Below are 20250 nucleotides of genomic sequence, written 5' to 3' on the forward strand. Positions count from 1 at the left end.
CAATTATTAGATTACATGAAATTACGCGCTCTCCAGCTAACAGTCATTCAAGTTCGGATTCAGAGTTCTAACTACATTCTTACGTAGGATTATTCTCGAGTTTAGATATAATGGTGCTGATAGTTCGGAGTTTAGATGTGGTGGCGCTGATAGCCCGGAGTTTAGATGTAACAGAATGCTTAATTTTTAACACTTCATCTCCTACTTTATAAGTTACTCCCCGTCGTTTCATATCATAATAAAGTTTCTGTTTTCTCTGTGCTACTTCAGTGTTCCTTTTTGCTTCTTTAATTAATTTTTCTATATCGCCCATTTTAAATTCTGGGGCTCTTTGTTGAACATAAAATAATTTATCTAACGGCGTTATAATCTTTCTGCCTAAAAATAACTCAGCATGAGTTTTGCCCGTTCTATCATGTTTTACGGTCCTAAGGGCGAAAGCTAACTCATTGACATAGTTATCGCAGCTTTTATGAAAATTTTTAACATAACTACGGATAATTTTCACTATATTTCTATTGACCCGTTCCGCTATATTTGATTGCGGCCGATACGGGACCATTTTTAAATGACGTATGCCCAGTTTTTGGCACATGTCTTCAAATATATTACAAATTGAGGACCATTATCCGATATAAATTTTAGGGGCGCCCCGTATTTTAAAATATATTTATTTAAAATAGAATCAGTAACTAACTTCGCGGAGGCTCGTTTTAAGGGAACAATTTCGGTCCACTTACTAAAATGATCAACCATAACAAGGAGATACCGACTTTTATTTAACTGACTTTTTGGGAAAGGGCCCAATAAATCGATGCCAATTATTTCATTTGGAAATTCGGATTTAATGCTATTTAGAAACCCGGCCGGGCGGAAATTAATATAATTAACTGCTTGACATGTTGGGCAGGACTGGACATACGCCCTTGTTAACTTTTGCAGTTCAGGAAAATAAACTGCTTCGCGTACGCGTTGGTTGGTATTTCGAATACCAGCATGAGAAGCTAAAGGGCAGTCGTGTAACTCCTGCAGCATATTTAATCTAAGACTAGCTGGGATAACAGGTCGAAATTCGTTGTTTGAATTTGTAGTTTTTGTATAAAATAATAGACCATCTATTAGTTCGTAATGGGCCGCCCTATTTCTTATCGCCACAATATCCTGGTGGCTAAAATTTTCAGGATCCTTTAAATACTCATAAATGTTTTTAAATTCAGGATCCTTACCCAGTTCGGTTATTACAGTTTCTCAGGAATTTATTGTACATGCTGTGAGCATTGCCACCTTCTTCATCTATTTTTATTCTGGATAGGGCATCTGCTACGATATTTTCCTTTCCGGGGGTGTGCTTGATTACAAGATTATACTCTTGTAACTTGAGGGCCCATCTTATTAACCTTGGGGATAAGTTTTTCCCTGAGTACAATCTAGTTACCGCCGCATGATCAGAATACACTCTTATTGGGCCCTTCCAAAATAGACTCGGAACTTTTGCACTGCTAACAGAACTGCAAGTGCCTCTCTCTCAGTCGCGGAATAATTTCTTTGTGTTTGATTTAAAGTTCGACTAAAAAATGCCACGGGCTGCTGATTTTGCGAAAGTACCGCTCCTACCGCATAATCCGAAGCATCCGCTGAAATTTCTAAATTCTCATCATTTTCAGGAAATTTCAAACAGGGGCTTGCGTTAATGCTTGCTTTAATTTTTCGAAAGCACTATTGGCTTCGGCCGTCCACGAGAATCTTGCCTTTTTCCTTTTTAATTTTAACAATGGTTCAGCAATAGCTGCAAAATCTTTTATAAAGGACCTATAATATGAACAAAGTCCTAGAAAAGAAGAGAGCTTCTTCGCCGTATTTGGCGGCGGATACTTTAGCACAGCGATTATTTTTGATTAGTCTGTCTCGATTCCTTTCTGAGATATTTTGTAACCTAAGTATTTTAATTCAGGGGCTGCAAATTTGCACTTTTCGACATTAACTTTTAGACCGGCTTCGTTTAATAATGAAAACACCTGTCTTAAATCCTGTACATGTTGATCCAGATTATCACTAGTAATAATGATATCGTCTAAATAGATAAATGTGGACTTTACAAGAACAGGCCTTAGCACAATGTCCATACATCGCTGAAATGTTGCCGGTGCTCCTGAAAGGCCAAACAGCATACGCAGGAATGCATAAGTGCCAGACTTGGTTATAAAAGCAGTCTTAGGCACATCTTCCGGTCTAACACCTATTTGAAAATAACCAGTCATTAAGTCTAAAGTAGTCATGTATTTGGTAGAAGTTATGTTCCTTAGAATTTCTTCGATAATAGGTAACGGATATATCGGATATTTAGTCATGGAGTTTAATTTACGATAGTCAATTGCAAAACGCCACCTTTTTGGATGTGTTACCGGATAGTCATTATTTTTCTTACATAACATAACCGGGCTAGCATAACTACTTGAAATGGGCGTTATGATCTTTTTATGTAACATATCTCTAATGTGCCACTCTATAATTTTTTCTTTATTCTTATCATATCGGTATGGTTTGTGGCGAACTGGCAGTGAATCTCCGGTGTCGATACTATGGTTAGTAACTTGAGTAAATCCTGGAATATCACTAAATAACGAAGCAAATTCACTTACCACTTGTCGAATTTTTTGTTGCTCGTCCTTAGGCAGGTGGTCGAGGTTTAACGTTGGTGGTTCTGTTTTTTCTTCTCAAACTGGTTTCATCGTCAGCTTAAGGGACGCTTCGTTAAAATCCAGCGTTGCTTCTGCCTCTGAAAGAAAGTCTATCCCTAAGATGACATGTGCTTGCAAATTCTTTACGATAAAAAACATAATCTTTACTTGCTCGTCCTTGATACGAATGTATAACGGTAATTTACCTATGCATTTGCATCTTTCTCCCTGCGCAGCTAACACTGTCGTATTATCCGAATTATATATGCGGTATTTACGGAAATACTTCCTAAAAAAATCTTCTGCCACACAGGAACACTGCGCGCCTGTATCCAGGAGTGCGGTGGCTGGGATGTTATTCACCAACACTTCAATCTTTGGAAGAGTCAAATTTTTCACCATCACTGTATTTAACTTGAAGGAAGAGGGGTTTTCTTGGCCTTCGGATTTCCGCACCCTCCCGTCAGCAGAAATCCGTTTTAGTTTAAATCTTGTTTCTTCCTTTCCATGCCTTCCTTCTTTTTCCACTGGCCTTCAGACTTTTTCCTGGCTTACTATTGAACTGTCGACGTTCGCCGGTTGTTTTTGGATACTCGGGTTTCCTTGCCCACTGATTCGCTTTGCTTCCGTAGCCGTGTTCTTGACTTTGCTGTGGTCTTGGCGCACCAAATTGGCTTCGTTGCTCATACTGGCGTCTTCTTTCAATGTCCGCCGTTCTTCTACTTTCAAACTGGATTGCTAGCTCAAATAACTTTTCCAGTGTAGTCGGATTCCTTAATTCAATAAAGTCTTGTACTTGGGGAAGTAACCTCGGCAAAATCACTTGAATTATCTCAGGATCCGGAAGGTTTCCATACAAGAGTTTGAAGACGTGGATTTTTCTTAAAATAAAGCTTGAGAGATTTTCAATTCGTTTCTGGTATATGCTGAAAAGCTCCGCTTCTAATCTTGCACGATCTCTTACGACAGGGAAGGCTTTTACTAAGGCGGTCTTAAAATTTTCGTAAGTATAGGTGGGACTTCCCGCTTGACCCAAGAGGCTTCTGCCTATACATTTGAACCAATTAAGCGCTTGGCCCCTCAAAGCGCTGGTAGCTAAGGTGACTTTCTGGAACTCATGCACAGGATACAGCATGAAGTGGTCATCCAATTTTTCCAAAAAACTGGTTACCGGTGAGTTTCCATTAAATGTTGCTTCTGGTTTCATCGATGCGCGCATGGTCTGGACGATGTAAATCCTTCCAGAGCGGCAGCTGGCATTTCTGGATTCTGAGCCTCTTCTGCAGGCAGCACAGGTTCTTCTTGAGACTCGGCCATGGTTATTCTTCTTCGTCGGGCGCCACTATCAGGTTCTGTATTCCTCCTTACTTGCTTTGGGAACATTAAATGTCCTGACTCGGAACAGGGAGCTTACTAAAGCTATGTTCAATAAATTTGGGAAGTAGACAATACACACAGGAAGGGTATACGAAACCCTTTATTTTTCTCTCTTTACAATGATTTCCGGACTTCGGAATACAGAGACCAACCACTTGTGGTCTGAACGTAAGAATATAAAAATATTAACTAAACTCTAAATAAACTAACGTTGGATTAATCAAACAAGTGCCTAACTCCAAGATTGGCCGTATATTAGCAAAAAGCCGTATGTAGTACAGAGAACTGCTAACACTACGATACGTTTAAAATTATCAAGAGGATTAAACCTCTGGCCTTGAAGGCAACCAGCAACCGAGTATAACTACTATGGCAAGCGGCCTGCTTCTAATAGCTCCTTCCTCTCTCTTGCTTGGCAAAAAGTCACAACTTAAGTACTTGGCGTTCGCAAGACAAATTTGCATAAATAAGTTAAAGCTTTTAATTCTGGCCGGAAGTAGAAAATAAGAAGTGATAGTAAAGATTTAAAAAAAAATAAACGTTAGTAAAACTTAAGATCCTTACAGTGTTTGTTATCGTAATTGCACTTGATAATATGAGTTCTTTGATAATATGTGTGTGTGTGTGCACGTGAAGCATTGCTTAGTGTTCCAAATTTATAGTATTTATCTTTTTATAATATTTTTTTTCATTGTGAAAAATTAGATTTTTTTATTTATTAATGTGTAAAATTCTAGTATGCCTGCCTGCAGAGAATATGATGTGATTTAGGAACCTTTTTATCATTAATGTGAAAATTACAATTTTTAGAAAATAATGAAAATTGTCTAATTACTGGTATGTAAGAGATTATGTCTTTACGTAGCAAAACGTTAATTTGTAAATATGATAAAATTGATATGTTCCAGAGTATTAATTTAAATTTAAAAAAAAAACTTTTTTATTTGTATAAATGCTGATTGAAATAGCTAATGTTAGTTGTATTTAAAATGTATTTAAATAGCTAATGTTAGTTGTATTTAAAATGTATTTAAATAGCTAATGTTAGATGAATTATAAATTAAATTGTTTTATTCCCTGTGCAGTGCAGCGCGTGACGAATATTAAAAGAAAGCTAAGCCGGAAAATTGAAAATACAAAAGCGCGTGCATTTATATAAATATCTCCTTTTGATTTCGAGAAAATTCCAGAAAATTCTCGCGCGCGTTTTAAAATCTTATAAAAGGAGGAAAGCCTCTGAATTCGTTATTGCCACTTCGCTCAAATACCGCCGTCCCTATATGTACATAGTGTATATTTACAGTAACTCGTGTGCCTCAGTGTTGTACAAGAACTTTTAGTGTTTAATTTCTCAGACCAAGACTTCGCTGAATTGTGATATCTACTATTTCAAGATGCATTGGGCTGTGGACAGTTCACGGGAGGGTGACTCCCAAGTGACTACCACTGTCCAATCAGTGTTTTACAGAAAGGATGAATTTGAATATTTTGTTTAGCTAATCTGTTGCACTTAGTTGTGCCATTTGTCTTCATTTAGATCGCGATATTAGTTTAATTATTCCAATCTAGATAACCTGTTTCAAAACTTGATAATTATTAATATTTCCAATATTTCTCATTGTACGCGTAAGCTGGTGACCACCCACGTGACAGGCTCCTGCCAATCATCTCCCTTACTACACCTACATTTCACAAAATTTGACAAGTTTCGCCTAGTTGGCGCGGCGTAAATCGCCTCAATTAAAAACTTAAGTACCAACGCCTTAGGGCAATTTACCAACAGAGACGGTTAAAGTAGCGGTTGGCTACTAATTGCCGCCTAGCCATTGACTCGATTTCGATTTCGAATTCGTTATTGTAGTTAGTTTGTCGTTGTTTTAAGAGTTTGCTTAGAAAACTGCTCTTGTTGACTGTAGCGAATTCGCGGATTATCTTTCTTTAACTGTTTTGAATTAAGTTCTCTTGAACGTTTGAGTAGTTAAAAGATAACTACTGTGAGATATTGTAATACTGCACGAACATCTGAGGAAATTTAAGCATTTTTGTTGTGATAATAATAAATTTTGTTCATTTTTCATCGAACTTGTGCATTCATTTCATAACGAACCCGTACGCACGCAACATTATATTTTTATTTTAAACCGTGAATCAGATTGCATTTTTAAGATTACCGATTTTAAACTGCCCAATTAATGGGACACAAAGTGAGGAAGCGAATGCGCTCAATACCTATAATTTCACACGGTCCAGTTTTCTATGTGTATTATAAATACAGAAAAATCATGTAAATGAAATGTGTCTTCTTATGATAGATATTTCTCTAGCGTTTGAAGTAAAAAAATAAGCATAATCAATTAAGCCCTAATATGTGGTATTTTTTTCATAAGCATAGGTATCAAGGGCACCTATACTATAGAAGATTTTGCAAAATACATTTGCAAAATTTATGTGCCTGTCACATTGCACGCACATATATTAGAAGATCTCTTGTATTTTATTGACAAATAAGAGCTATCGGTCTTTACATGGTAATAAAATATACAAAAATATTTTTACAAATGCCGTTCCTGTGTATTTTATAACCGCCGTCATTAAAGCGGAGCATGGCCCAAATTCTAATTAAATTTGATAGCCTTTAAATGCTTTTTCTCAAGGCAGCATTTTGTTAAAAAACTGTGGAATAGTTAAAAAACTGTGGAATAGACTGTAGGTCTATTCAAAGTCAAAAAGCTTCGCTGATATTTTGCTATACAAATATGTCAGAAATATCACATCCAGGGAAGGAAAAGATAAATGAGTTCTGAAGTTTTATAATTAATTAAAGAAACTTGAATGAGTTTTCGTGACTGTTATTAATCTGAACAATAGGTCTCATTTCCGTTCTTTCGCCTCACATGAATACTTACCTTTCCACAATGAAAATTTTAATAAAACAAATTTTCCCACATCTAAACAAAAGCTTCCGGAAGTTCGACTTAGAAGCTTTCTTTTCTCATTTTTGTGTTCTTTCAAAACCAACCCACTTTTTTACTCAAATGCTGTCTAGACTATTTATTTACTTATAAAGCCAGACCACTGTATTTTTTAATTCACACTTTCATCGCTTTTAGATTGTTCAACACTGGGAACTTCATTCTTCAATTGTTTGATTATCGAACCAATAGATACTGAAAGGAAGTTATCAATGCATGCACTTCTGGAAAGTTATCAGCCTATCTTTCAAGTTCCTGCAATTAGCAAAGGTACAAAAACGTCTTAATTCGTTAACTAACTACATCAATCGATTGAGAGATGATATTTTGAATATAGCCAAAGTTTATTTATCTTATTTCTTATCGATCTCAGTTAGTCGTAGCTTTACCAGAGTTATTCAGATATAAAAGGAAATTTTCTCCATATAGCGACTCACTTTAAAATCTTAATCCTCTAACACTACTGAGTAGTTTACCTGCTAAATCATGAACTTAAAAGGCGTAAGTTTTTAATGGACTATGTTGTTTTCTTGCTTTACTATTCCTTCGTATAAGCACCGATCGGATTTTAGTCTGCATTAAAAATAAAATTAATCTCCATTAAGTGTTACTGTGTAAATATTGTACAAAGAGAAATAATAGCTTTCTGGTAACTTATATTTAATAAAGCGGTTGATTTACAGAATAGTGGTTTTAAAAGCAAGCGTTGTCACTTTTAATTAACAATTTGGAGGTTTACCTCAAGTGATTTGAGTGTTATATTGCCTTTTATTTTGTTAAGTTACATTGCATGATATTTTTCATTTCTCATACTTTGAAGCTTGACCTTTTCCCGACTAAAATATATTTCCAGAGAATGAAGGTAAAATTAATAGATCAATTATCAAAATTTATGTTCTATTTCCGTTATAGAAGATTAGCGTTTGCTTACTAACTGAAAAAGTATAAAATTATTAAAGATTCTAAAGGCGAAATGAATTTATTTATTGTGCAAATTTTCGGAAATATTATGTCTTTTAAGATGAAAGTAATTTTAATCATGTAAAGTTACCTGAATAATGATTTTATCAGGTGAACTCCGCAGTCAAGCCAACTAGCTGATTTTCAAGCCTTTGCATTCACGCAGTCTATCTGCTAAGATTATTCTATGGGTATATTATGTATGGAAAGAATAACTGTGTATTAAGAACACATATTGAATTTTTAGTAGCTTCCTGTATTAAAAAAAGTTTTTAAATACACTTATTAAACTAAGTCGAAAGGTGTCAATGGCTTTCACACTTTAAAAAAGAAAACTCTTCAGTAGCGTTTATATATATTTCTAAAAAAGAGCTTTTGAAGACGTACTCTTATATATTCAAAAGCAACTATAATATGTGTTAGTTTTAAAAAAATCACGTCATTAAGTAACTGCACGATTTGTTTTCTTTTCTCCTTTAAAAATGAATTTATTAAAGAAATGACTAATCTTATCTTAGTAAATACTGCTAAACATTTCATTAAAACCAGAATACTTTTTTAATGTGTGTTTTTTATAATGAACATTAAATTTTTCTCAACATTTAAATTTAAAAATAAATAATTCAGTTTCATTACAGTTCTTCAAATGTTCTCTTTTAATAATTTCTTTTAATGGTTGTTTATCTGCAGATCTTTTTTCTTTTTGCTGCAATGATAAGTAGTGTTTCAGCCGCTGGTCAAGCCGGAGGTCACGGAAGTAATATAGGAGAATATGGTGATCCACACGTAAGGATAGCATGCTTTTTAAATTTGTTTTAATATATATAACGAATAGGAATGTATTTTCTTCCAACAAATAGACACGTGGATGTCGAAATAATTAAATGCTTTTTCAAAAATATACTAGTACTTCCTAATGAATAAAATTCATGGAAAAATCTTCATTAAACATAAGTTTTAGTTTAAAATGGCTTTAATGTTATTAAATATATAACCGTCTTTAAGTTAACACAAAATCAATTTTGTGCCTTTAAGACTTGTTTAATTTTACTAATCAGCTATCGTTTTAAGTTTTCTGTACCATTATACCCCTATTAATTTCAGAAAACTTGCTCATATATAAACTGCTGAACTAAATCAATATGAATGGAGAAAAGATAAGTGTTAGATTAAAATGATTTATTAGTTAAGGAACACTTAGTTTTATGCAGTTGCTAACTATTTACTCAAGTATTTTTGCCAGTGGTGTTTTTGGCTGTTTCTAAGTGAGAGAGTTTTAGCTCATTGTTACCATAGAATGGTAAAGTTTAAAGAATCAAAATATTAATTTTGAAGCAGTATAGAATATTTTCATAATCTAAAATAAAACATACTTTACCCAAATATTACTTATGATTTGATTCTTCAGCGTTCAAGCTGATCCTGTTAATTAGGATTAAAAAATGAAATTTTTCATGAACTAAAACGGCTAAAGAATCTAAACATTAAGCATCACATAAGCACAGAGAAATCAACATAAAAATTTCCTTATTTATATTAACTAAATCTAATATTTTATGTATAATTAAACATATATATAGTGTATATTTATCATTGGTAATGAACCTTAATTTATGCGGGCCTTTGTTGCATATCAAATTGCTTAAAATACTTTTTTCTTCAGTCTTAGTTGACATACGTGTTACTAAAAGACAAGACAAAAACGAACAAAAAGGTTGGAGGTTGGGTTGGAGGAGATTAATGGAGGGCTGCATGCACGATCTGAAAACAGCTGACGGGCCAGAACAAATAAATATTTATCAAAACTTTATATTAAATATTTATCAAAACTTTATATTAAATATTTATCAAAACTTGCACAAAAAGGCCCGGATTCGAATCCCGTAGAACGCATGGATGTTTGTAAATGTATAGTGCCTGCACGACACGGGGGCACTCAAAATAGTCGGCGAGCCGAAAGGCCTCTCGAGAGATTAGTGGTAGAAAAAGAGAGGTGAGAGACTCTCGGACCCTTTTCCCTGGAGTGCTCTATTTTAAAACTGGGGATGGGTGGCACTGAGAAGGTGCCCAAGGCTCTTGCGAACGACTCAGTCTTGCCTCTTTGTCAGGATGAATTTCGTGGGATTGTTCTGATATCAGACAACCCAGATTAGTCAGAAAAACATTATAATGAAAATGAAAAGAAATCAGATTTATATTTATTTTATACCTGAAGTGTAATGGAAGAAATTGCCTGTAAGAAATGTCTTTTGATAACACTCTGCAATTCAATCGTATTGACAGTTTACTAATTTTTAAAGTGACATTTATTTCAGGTAACCCCAATATGTTGAATTAATCATTGAATAACTTCATTTTAACCAAGTCGGAAAACCAGATACACCATAGAATCCCGAAGCCCTACCAGTTGTCGGCTAGTAAACTAAATTCTCTGACTGTGCAAACGTGAAAATTCTTCGACCTTACTTTAGTCATGTGGCCTGTAGCGCAAGCCTACAGTGGCAAAGCCAACCTATTTATTCTTTTTCGTTCAGTAGCGAACATAAGCTCAATGCGAGCACATAAGACCGTTAGATTCTACATGGTTAGAGTTGGAGAATGGGGAATGGAGCAATAAAGATTGTGTGTATGTGTATTTAATTATGGAAAAGCACACTAGGGCTATCTGCCTAAGGGGAGGGATGCCTTCATGGAGGACTTTCTAAGGGAAACTGGCTCGTATACACGTTACACATGGAGAAAACCACGAAAACACCCATGCAGCCAGCCCGTTCGCGGGATTCGAACCTCGGACCGAACTACCAGTGTTCAGCGACTTTACCGCTCGGCCGCTGGTGGGCGCAATAAAGATTGATAACCACTGCTCTATTTTAATCTCACGTGGAATTAGTATTTGCAAACAGGGACCACTCTTTTGTGCATGGAATAGTATGCTCCGACTAGAATAGCTCGCATATTTGTTAAATACTTAAGCATATTTATTATTTAAGTCGTCAAAAGTCCTTTCTTCATGAAAAAATAACTTCTATATTAATATATTCAAATTAAATTCTTGCACTCAAAGTTAAAATAATTCCATATTTATTAAACTAAATACGAATAAATATATTTTTATTTTTATTTTTCTAGAGCCCTCCTAAGCCTTATTCCTTCAATTATCAAATAACTGACGACTATGGTAACACTCAGTTTCGTCGAGAGCAAGGTGATTCCAGCGGCAGCGTGAGTGGAAGCTACGGGTATACAAACATCAACGGACTTTACCGAACCGTAGAATATGTCTCAAATGCTGAGGGCTTCAAGGCGCAAGTCAAGACAAATGAGCCAGGTGTTGGACCTGCGGGATCAGCAGATATGCATCTTACAGCAGAACCCACTCCTCCAGGTCTTCTGGATATGTTTACCAGAAAAATTCCTGCAGCTGTTCCTCCTGTAGCTTCAGGGCATACATATCCTGGAACAAAAGGATGAAATTTATTTAATGATCATTAATTTCCATTGCTATTTCTCATAACTTCGAAATCTGCCTGTACTTCACGCTATCATGGACAAGAGATGTAAAGTAATTTTTTAGTCAAGGCGTTGGAAAACTGAGATAAGCTCGGATGAACATTGATTCATTGAACTTCCTTTAATTATTATAATTTGATTATGGCAACAACTCAATTAACATAATTTGTTCATTATGCTTTACATTTTATATTAGAAATATCTCATTTAATATAATTTCATGGATTGTGTTGATGGGCTATTAAATGAATACATGGATATAAATTATTCGACTAGCTTTTGTGAAGCAGTTACTAATAATTCTATACTAATATAACAATATTCGATTTAATTTGTATAATTAACTATTCACATTATCTTGTATGTCACTTAAATAACATTTTTATAATGAAGTAAAAGTGATATAATATAAGCTCTAACATTAAAATCACATTGCTATGCACATTCACTGAAATAAATCCATTATCATAAGCTTTCTCTTAAATGAAACGCTTTTCGATTTTTTACCTTGAGAAAATATTGAAACTCTCAAATGCTACAGATATGTGACTTTTCATTTTATCGAACTCATGATGATTTATTAAAAAATATTAACAATAGTACTATTGTATATATTTTGCAAATTTTATAATTTCTTGTCAATTTTTGGTAATAAATTTTTGAATAAAATATTTTGTTACAAATTACTCATTAAAATCACAGAATAAAATAAGCTCCAGAAACTTATTCGCCTACACCTTTTATGAAGCAAGTGCATTATGTTAAACGTATATATATGATAATTTGAAATATATAAAAATTTCAAATTATTATATATATATATTATAATTTATATGTAATATACATATATTATAATTCATACATAATATATATAATTATTATATATATATAATAATTTGAAACTCTCATCTAAACTTAAACGCATTTAATCTTTTATTTTGGAACTGAAGATTTTATCCTCGAACACCAAATATTTTTGGGGTATCTAATCGCCTGTGAATTCAGAATTCTGAAAACGTTAATAAATAGCAAACACTGCAAATGTTTACTAATAACATTCTATAAAATATTTATAATTCTATCTGGATATTTTAATTATAGTTATAAAACGCAGCTTTCCACTTAATTTCAGTTTTTAAAATAATTACTTCAAGTTGTAGAGTATTTAAGTTTTTTAAGTCTTGAAAAATGAAAAATGCCCTCGCCAGGAGGCGAACTGGCCATCTGGAATACGCGCCAAATGTGCTACCGTTACGCCACGAAGATATACTAGAAAAGAAAGAGAAAATATAAAATTTTTATTATTAGCTCGAAATTTAAAATAAATGTTAGACGTGTATGTATTACTACTTTCATTTTTTTCCTTTTTGACTTATCTCAGCTAGATAATCGTTTCAGTCTTAATACAAAATGACACAGTTGTTTCTACAATTGCTCATGGATTAGTTATAGCTATAGGAACATAACATATTAAAAATTAATAAATCATAAAATGTTAACTATTAAGGATTTTTATCTGCCCGTTGAAATAGTTACCCATGTTTTTCTAAGTTCTTAAGATAAATGTTAACTTCAATTAAGAATAATATATAAATTAATAATTTCCTTTTTATTTTCGCACTTTTTAATTCGTTATCATCTTTTATATCAGTGACGACCAGCTTCTGAACCCTTGAAACTAAATTTAGTATAGAGAGTGGCTTTGGTCGCTTAGTAAGAGGTTTAGTAAATATTTAGAAATATTTTGTGAAGTTAAACAAATTAGCTATTTAGCAGCACCTACTAAATCCCCTTTGGTCTTAAAAAAAGGCATCAGAATTTTTCAGTTCAAGAGTTTCCTTAGAATCTGCAGTGCTTTTCTATATTTGATTGATGTTGGCATGTCAGTTTTCATACTCATTTTTTCCACTCGTTAACTCAATGTTGCTGAGAACTAACACATATTCTAAAATGAATCTTCATAACTTTCCTTTGTGATGTCTGAAACAATAGCAATACTTTGCGATCCCACTAAGGCTTCTTCTACATAAACCAACATTTCTGAAAGCAGTTTAAACTGATTTAAAGAGATTAACTCCTGTATTAACTATAATACGCATGGCCTCTAACAGAGACATCAAGTTAATTTTCTCCTTCGAATTGCTTACATTTTCACATAATTCAACTCTGCTCTCTTTCCTGAGCATCTTTTCTGTAACTATATTGAAAATTATTCATAAAACTTTAGTCAAAAGAATGAACGTAAAAATTTGTATTTGCAAGGTACTGATGTGTTTCAGAAAGAGATCAGAGATGTGTGTGTCCTGCATAGTTATCTAATCAGTAGAGCTATCCCTTTTTTTTTTTTTTTTTCATTTCTCAGTTCCCTGCACCATTTCAAAAGAAAGTTCGTAGAGTCATTAGGTTTTTCTGAAGCTGGAGACGTGAAAAATGAACCATGCCCTCGCCGAACCTATCGATTTCGAGCCTGAACCTATCGAATACGCGCCGTGTGTGCTAACCGTTACAGCACGAAGGCTTACTAGGAGGAGGGAGAAAATACCACATACACCCCTTTTAAAGGGCGACTGGGGATTAGGGAACCCACTCGTCAATTTCTGGTGGTAAAGAATCATCATCCACCGCCTTTTTTTAGTTCGGGTGCCATTCTAGAGTCATTAGGTTTCTCTGAACCTGCAAACGTGAAAAATGAACAATGTCCTCGCCGGGACTCGAACCTGTACCTCTCGAATACGCCCCGAGTGTGCTAACCGTTACACTACGAAAAAATGCTAGAAAGAGGGAGAAAATACCTTATAAGTTAATAGAAGTATTATTTATTACTTGATGTTGATATGTTAAATTCTTTACTCCGTTCAAACATGGAGGTTTTTCACCTTTCTCTGTAACCATTGCTATCTTCCTAGTTGTTGAGCCCATATTGCACGTTAAATAGCACAGTAACTTATTTCTTCGGCTTCTTAAATAAACTTCTGTTTTACTTTTAAATATTAATCTGTGCTTTTGACGACCTCCAGTTTCGTCTGCATTATGAATTCCGTGTGGCTTGAATTCATTTATCAGCCCAAGTAAAATATATTTTATTTAGTTATCAGCTGCGTGATAAAATGCCTCTTCTCGTGCCTATCATGGTCCTCTGGAATGTCCTCAATGTCTGTGGAATTAATTATTGAACAAGAGGAGTCCTGAGCGATCATAAATACATTTCTCTTAATTTGAATCAAATATGTGTGGAATGGGATGAAGAAATTGGATTTTCATGTGATATACAAAGAGTCGGAAGATATATTAAGGAGGTAAAATAAAGAAAATGAAGAATTTAAGGGAGGAATTGATCAATATTGCAGAGAAAGACTTGAGCTTCAGGACTTTGTTGTGAAATTGGAAAATATATTAGCTGATAGAGACAATCGCGTCTTAAGCAGAAACATAAGAACATGTGGTGGATACCGGAGCCGTAGAGATTAAAACGACGGACTCGCGCATCCAAAAAAAAGTATCAGGTTAAAAGTGTCGATGAAAGAGAGGAAGACCTTATTAAAAAAAAAAACTAGCTTCAAATAAGAAAATGATAGAAATAGTAAAACGCCAAAATAAAATATAATTCTTTGTTGAGAGTGCAAAATATTATGGAGGACTTCTTCGTGCGGTTAGTGGTAAAACACGTGTCTCGGAAATGATTGTGAGAGAAAAAGGTAATACTGATGTGAATAATTTTGATGTTATTAAGGGTCATTTTCATAGGAATTTTGTCTGTGGCTCTATTGAAGATGTTTTTATGGGTGCGAATTTGTTGCAGGATAATCAATGCGCTTCATATGATCTGCCGTTTAATTTGGAGGAAATTAGCAACTGGCAATTAAGAAATTATGTAATCGTACTGCCTTGGACAGGTGGGGAGCACGGCCACTATGGCAAAATTTTGATTTTGGAAATATTCTGATTGTTTTGCCTTGTTCTATAATAAATTCCTTGATTTATGCTATTTCCATAAAGCGTGGAAAATTTGTTTATTCCAAAATATAGTTCAGCGAATAGACCTATATGGTAGACTAGACCTATATTTATCTAAAGTGTGAAAATAAACTTGACCACCACAGCTTAAATATGAAGGTGTTAGAATTAATTGTGTTCAAAACCTTAAATATCTCGGTATTTTTATCCTTTGTTTTAATTGAATTTTGAAGAGTATTTTAATTATATTTCTAAAAGTACTGACTCTGTTTTGATGTATTATAAAAGAAATTTCTCAGCTGAGTCATTAGCTCTAAAAAGTAACATTATTACTAGATTAATTTACAAAACAGTTATTACTTCCATCATATTATAAGGTGTTGGGGCTTGAGGTTCCAAGGCCGCGGACCTGCAGCTAAATCTCTACATATAATAAACGAAAGTGTCTGTGTGTGTGTGCCTTTCGTTCGCGCTGCGCGTAAGCTAATAGACCCACGACTACGAAATTTGGTACATAGGTGCATCTAGACAAGAGCCAGTGCACCTCAAAGCGAGTTTTTCGAAATTCGAATTCGAATTTTTTTTTAAAATTTTATGTTTTGTGATGAAATCGCTTCATTTTGAGACATAATGGGCTATAAGAAAGCAAGATTTTACTCTATACACTCCATTTTCACATCGTCATGAAACGTAGGCACTTAGCTATTTTAAAAACTTAAAATAAATTTCGTGTTTCAATAAACAGATTAAATACGAATTTATTTAACAAAGTGAGCTTAACACCTTTTCAACGGGATTTTTTTCTAAAAAAGTTTATTTTTAAAAATGTACAGTTTAATTTTCTTTGATTTTTGAACACGTTAAACTTTCATCTCTGCGAATGCTTTTACAAAAAGAATTTTGGAAAAATGATAATATTTTATATTTTTAAAAAAATTTTTAAATGAAGCTTCCGAGTACACTTCTCACATCTTTCAAAATATGATTATGGCAACAATTTTCCTTTCCTATTGTTGTTGATAGATTTTTGATGAAATCAACAATTTTGGCAACAATTTTTCATCCTATTTCTTATGTCTCTGTTTTTAAGAGATTGGCATATTTTTATATATATAATACATTTTTATTGATTTTTTTTTTTGATAAAGTTTGCATGATTTTTTTATTTGGTTAATTTTTTATTAGGATAATTAATATTTGTATTAAGGAATATAGCTAATTTCATTGTAATTTTTTCTCTTGAAAATATAAGATAAAATATCATTAATTATACTTTGCTTTTCAGAATTGTTTGTTTTTTGTATTCCTTAATGTTACTTATTGCTCATTTCACTGTTAAGATATTGAAAAGTTTTGAGTTATTTTTTTAGGAAACAAAGTTAATCTCCTTTAGACCATTTGAGTTCTTACGATTTTGCACATTTTCTCGGAAGATTACCTAAAGTATCATAACATTTCAAAATTTCAGAAAAAGAATCATTCAAACTATCGAGTAAGAAACACTTTATAAAATGTTTGCTTAAAATCATCCTATGTCTAAAACGAAGCTCAAAGACTTTGCTTTAAAAGTTAAATAGTTGCGATGTGACTGCTGACACATTTTCTCAGAAGATTCCTAAAGTATCATAATATTTCAATATTTCAGAAAAAGAATCATTCAAACTATCGAGTAAAAAAACTGTTTAAAAAATTTAATTTTATTGTAGAATTTTTATATAATTTTTTATGTAGTTATGGTGGTGGTTAAGAAGGGGGATATAAATTATGCTTTAACAAATTTTTAATGCTCATCATTCGATCAGTTTGCTAAAAATTCAAGATGTATATGTTTTTCTGGAGATACATCAGGGCTATATGCAAGGGAGGGTTGGAATCTTAACAAAGAGAAAAAATTAAGACACAATAACATGCCGAATAAATACTAATTCAGAAGTCAAACAACAAAAATCAGCGTTATATTTACAAAATTTTCACAGGACTAGTTTCGATGGTTTTACTGAACCACCATCTTCAGCTGCAAAACCGCAAATGAACAAGATAGGAAATAATGATTAGATAAGATAAGAAAGCTTGGACAAGAATAAGCAAGTGGCGCCATCTGTTGGTGAAACAGAACTAAAACATAATTTCTTTAAAGGCCGAAGGCAAATTTGGATTGGAATTAGGATCGTTAACTAGAACAGAAAGATTTTTATGAATGTCAAATGCCTCTAGAAAATCCAGTTCTCCAATGGAAGATGTTTTTTGAATAATTTTGGCAGCAGAAAAACTGAAAGTGTGGTTTTCGGACCAACAATGTTGAGCAACAGAAGACTTCTGTGTTTCCTTTTTTTTTAACATATGCCTCATGTTCCTTGACGCGAAATTTTAAGGCTCTCTTAGTTTGGCCAATGTAAATTAAACCGCACTGGCAAGGAATCCTATAAATACCCCAGGAATTCATATCCGGAATGGGGTCCTTGAGTACAGAAGTTGGAATTTTATTGATGGGAGAGTAAACAACCCGAAAGTTAAATTTCTGCAAAATATGTGCAACTTTATAGATAATTGATGGAAAGAAGGGAAGGACAACAGAATTTTTATAATCTCCTAAAACAAGAGTGTGACTTTTAGTGTGTTGAGATGAGAATTTTTTAACTGCTTGATTAATAATGTTGGGTGGAAAGCCACTGTCAATAGCTATTGCTTTTAAATACTTTAGTTCTTCATCAAGGGCTAGTTTGGAGGAGCAAACTTGAAGAGCACGGAAAACATAGGAATAAAATGAAGCTAACTTTTGTTTAGTCGGATGACATGATTTAAAGTGTGGTGGAAGGCAAACCGATGAAGGTTTACGGTAAACCGTAGTACTGAAGTTGGATGTGTTACGTGTGACCAGAATGTCGAGAAACGGAAGAGAATTGCAAGTCTCAAGTTCAAAAGTGAACTGAATAGCAGGATCAATAGAATTCATTGTTGAAAGAACTTTATTTAAATCATCTTTATTACCTTCAAACAGAGTAAAAGTATCGTCTACGTAGCGGAACCATGCCGGGAAGTTTAAAGTTTCAAACAATTTTGATTCATAATAATGCATGTAGATATCAGCCAGAATGGGACTGAGGGGGCTTCCCATGGCTAATCCCTCAGTTTGCTTGTAATATTTATTTTGGAAAACAAAATGTGTTTGTTTCAAACAGAGTTGAGTGAGAGAAATTAGCTCATCAATTTCGATGCAAGAGAAATGAAATTCGCGAAGTCTGGTTTCTAGACATCTTAATGCACCCTCCACTGGGACATTGGTGAATATTGATTTTACATCAAAAGAAACCATGAGTAAATTACTAGGAGAAATGTTTTTAACTTTTTTTACAAACCTATTGAATTTTTTATGGTGTAATTGTTATTGTTTAATAGAGTTGAAAATCTGGAAACTAAATATTTAGCTAATGGATACGAGGCAGAACCTAAATTTGATACAATAGGGCGGAAAGGAATACCACTTTTATGAATTTTGGGAAGAGCATATAATCTGGCACAATTCGCAACAGATGGGATAAGTGAATGTTTTAAGTTGCCTGAAATGATTTGCGAAAATTTGATCGCAGTTTTTATTTTGGACAAGTCCGAAGGTGAAGGATCTTTAGGGATCGGATTATATGGTCCTTCGTTTAAGAGTTTAGTGACACCATCGATGTAAGTGTTCCTATCTATGACGACTATCTGGCCACCTTTGTCGGCCTTTGAAATAATAATATCCGGGTTAGAATGAATTTCACGCAATGTAGCTCTTTCTCTCGCAGTTAGATTTGGTTTCAAAGGTTTATTATTGAATTTCACATTATAAGCGATAAGATGCCTAATCATTTCTTTCTGTGAATCTGAAACTTTACTGAACTTGAAAGCTTTTTCGATAGGAGCCAAAATCTTTGGAATCGAGGGTTTACAGGTTTGTGATAAGTTAAAATTATGTTTTAGAATTCTCTCTTGTTCTTCTGAAAGACTAACATTAGAAATATTAACTATTGGCTTGATGTTTACAATGGGAAGATTTTTTGAACTACTTGAACTGGAAGATTGTAAAAGAAGTTTTTCGAATTTAACTGCAAGGGTGTTTTTATGACGGTTAACTGCATTCTCCGTTCTAGACCAAGACTTTTGTTCAAGGGCAGTGAATTTTGGATATGATTTAGCGAGTTCCAGATGAAGCTTATAGAGTTCACGTTCAATTTTGGACAATTGTTGACGTGTATCCCTTATGACGGACCGAAGTAAGGCAAGCTTGCAATTTAACAGAATTCTTGAAACGCGACTCGAAGGTTTTTGATTAGATTTGATTTGAATAAAATTGGGGATCAATTTTTTACATTTACATTTAAGTAAAAAGTCAAGATGATTCAGGAATTTTTGCCGTTTCAATCGTAATTTAGTGAAACGATTAACGGATGAAGGCATGATAAACAATACAGAAAATCAAACTAAATTAACTAAACAATAATAAAGCACACACAAAACAGCAGAAAAATCCCTCACTGAAATTAATAGAAAACAAAACGTTTGTAAGCAAAATGCATGAAATCAGACAAGCAAAGCACAATATCCAAATATACAAAATATAAACATAACTTGAAAACTGCAAAAAAGTACTTACCGAAACTCATGCAATCACAAAATGGCGGCCACACCACGTGCAAAAAAGAAAGCAAAAAATAAGCCTGTTTGGGGCTTCTATAATTAAGACACAATAACACGCGGAATAAATACTAATTCCGAAGACAAACAACAAAAATCAGCGTTATATTTACAAAATTTTCACAGGA

The 20250-nt window shown here is 33.6% G+C and overlaps 1 protein-coding gene across 2 annotated transcripts in view; it reads left to right on the forward strand.

The window, feature by feature from the left end:
• The window catches only part of LOC118198642 (uncharacterized), a 114974-nt gene that overhangs the window by 56738 nt on the left and 37986 nt on the right, over positions 1 to 20250 (forward strand). The window contains exons 2-3 of one of the 2 annotated variants that reach the window (XM_085813757.1): positions 7166 to 7297; positions 8678 to 8773. In XM_085813757.1, coding sequence (XP_085669883.1) covers positions 7244 to 7297; positions 8678 to 8773 — 150 coding nt within the window. In that variant the 5' untranslated portion in view covers positions 7166 to 7243. Of the gene's footprint in view, positions 1 to 7165; positions 7298 to 7409; positions 7529 to 8677; positions 8774 to 20250 lie in introns of those variants that run through there. The other variant, XM_035370377.2, reaches the window with a different exon arrangement.

The sequence above is a fragment of the Stegodyphus dumicola genome, chromosome 3 (genome assembly GCF_044657685.1).
Source record: "Stegodyphus dumicola isolate Sdum_Otavi_A_Nest chromosome 3, ASM4465768v1".
Lineage (NCBI taxonomy): Eukaryota > Metazoa > Arthropoda > Arachnida > Araneae > Eresidae > Stegodyphus > Stegodyphus dumicola.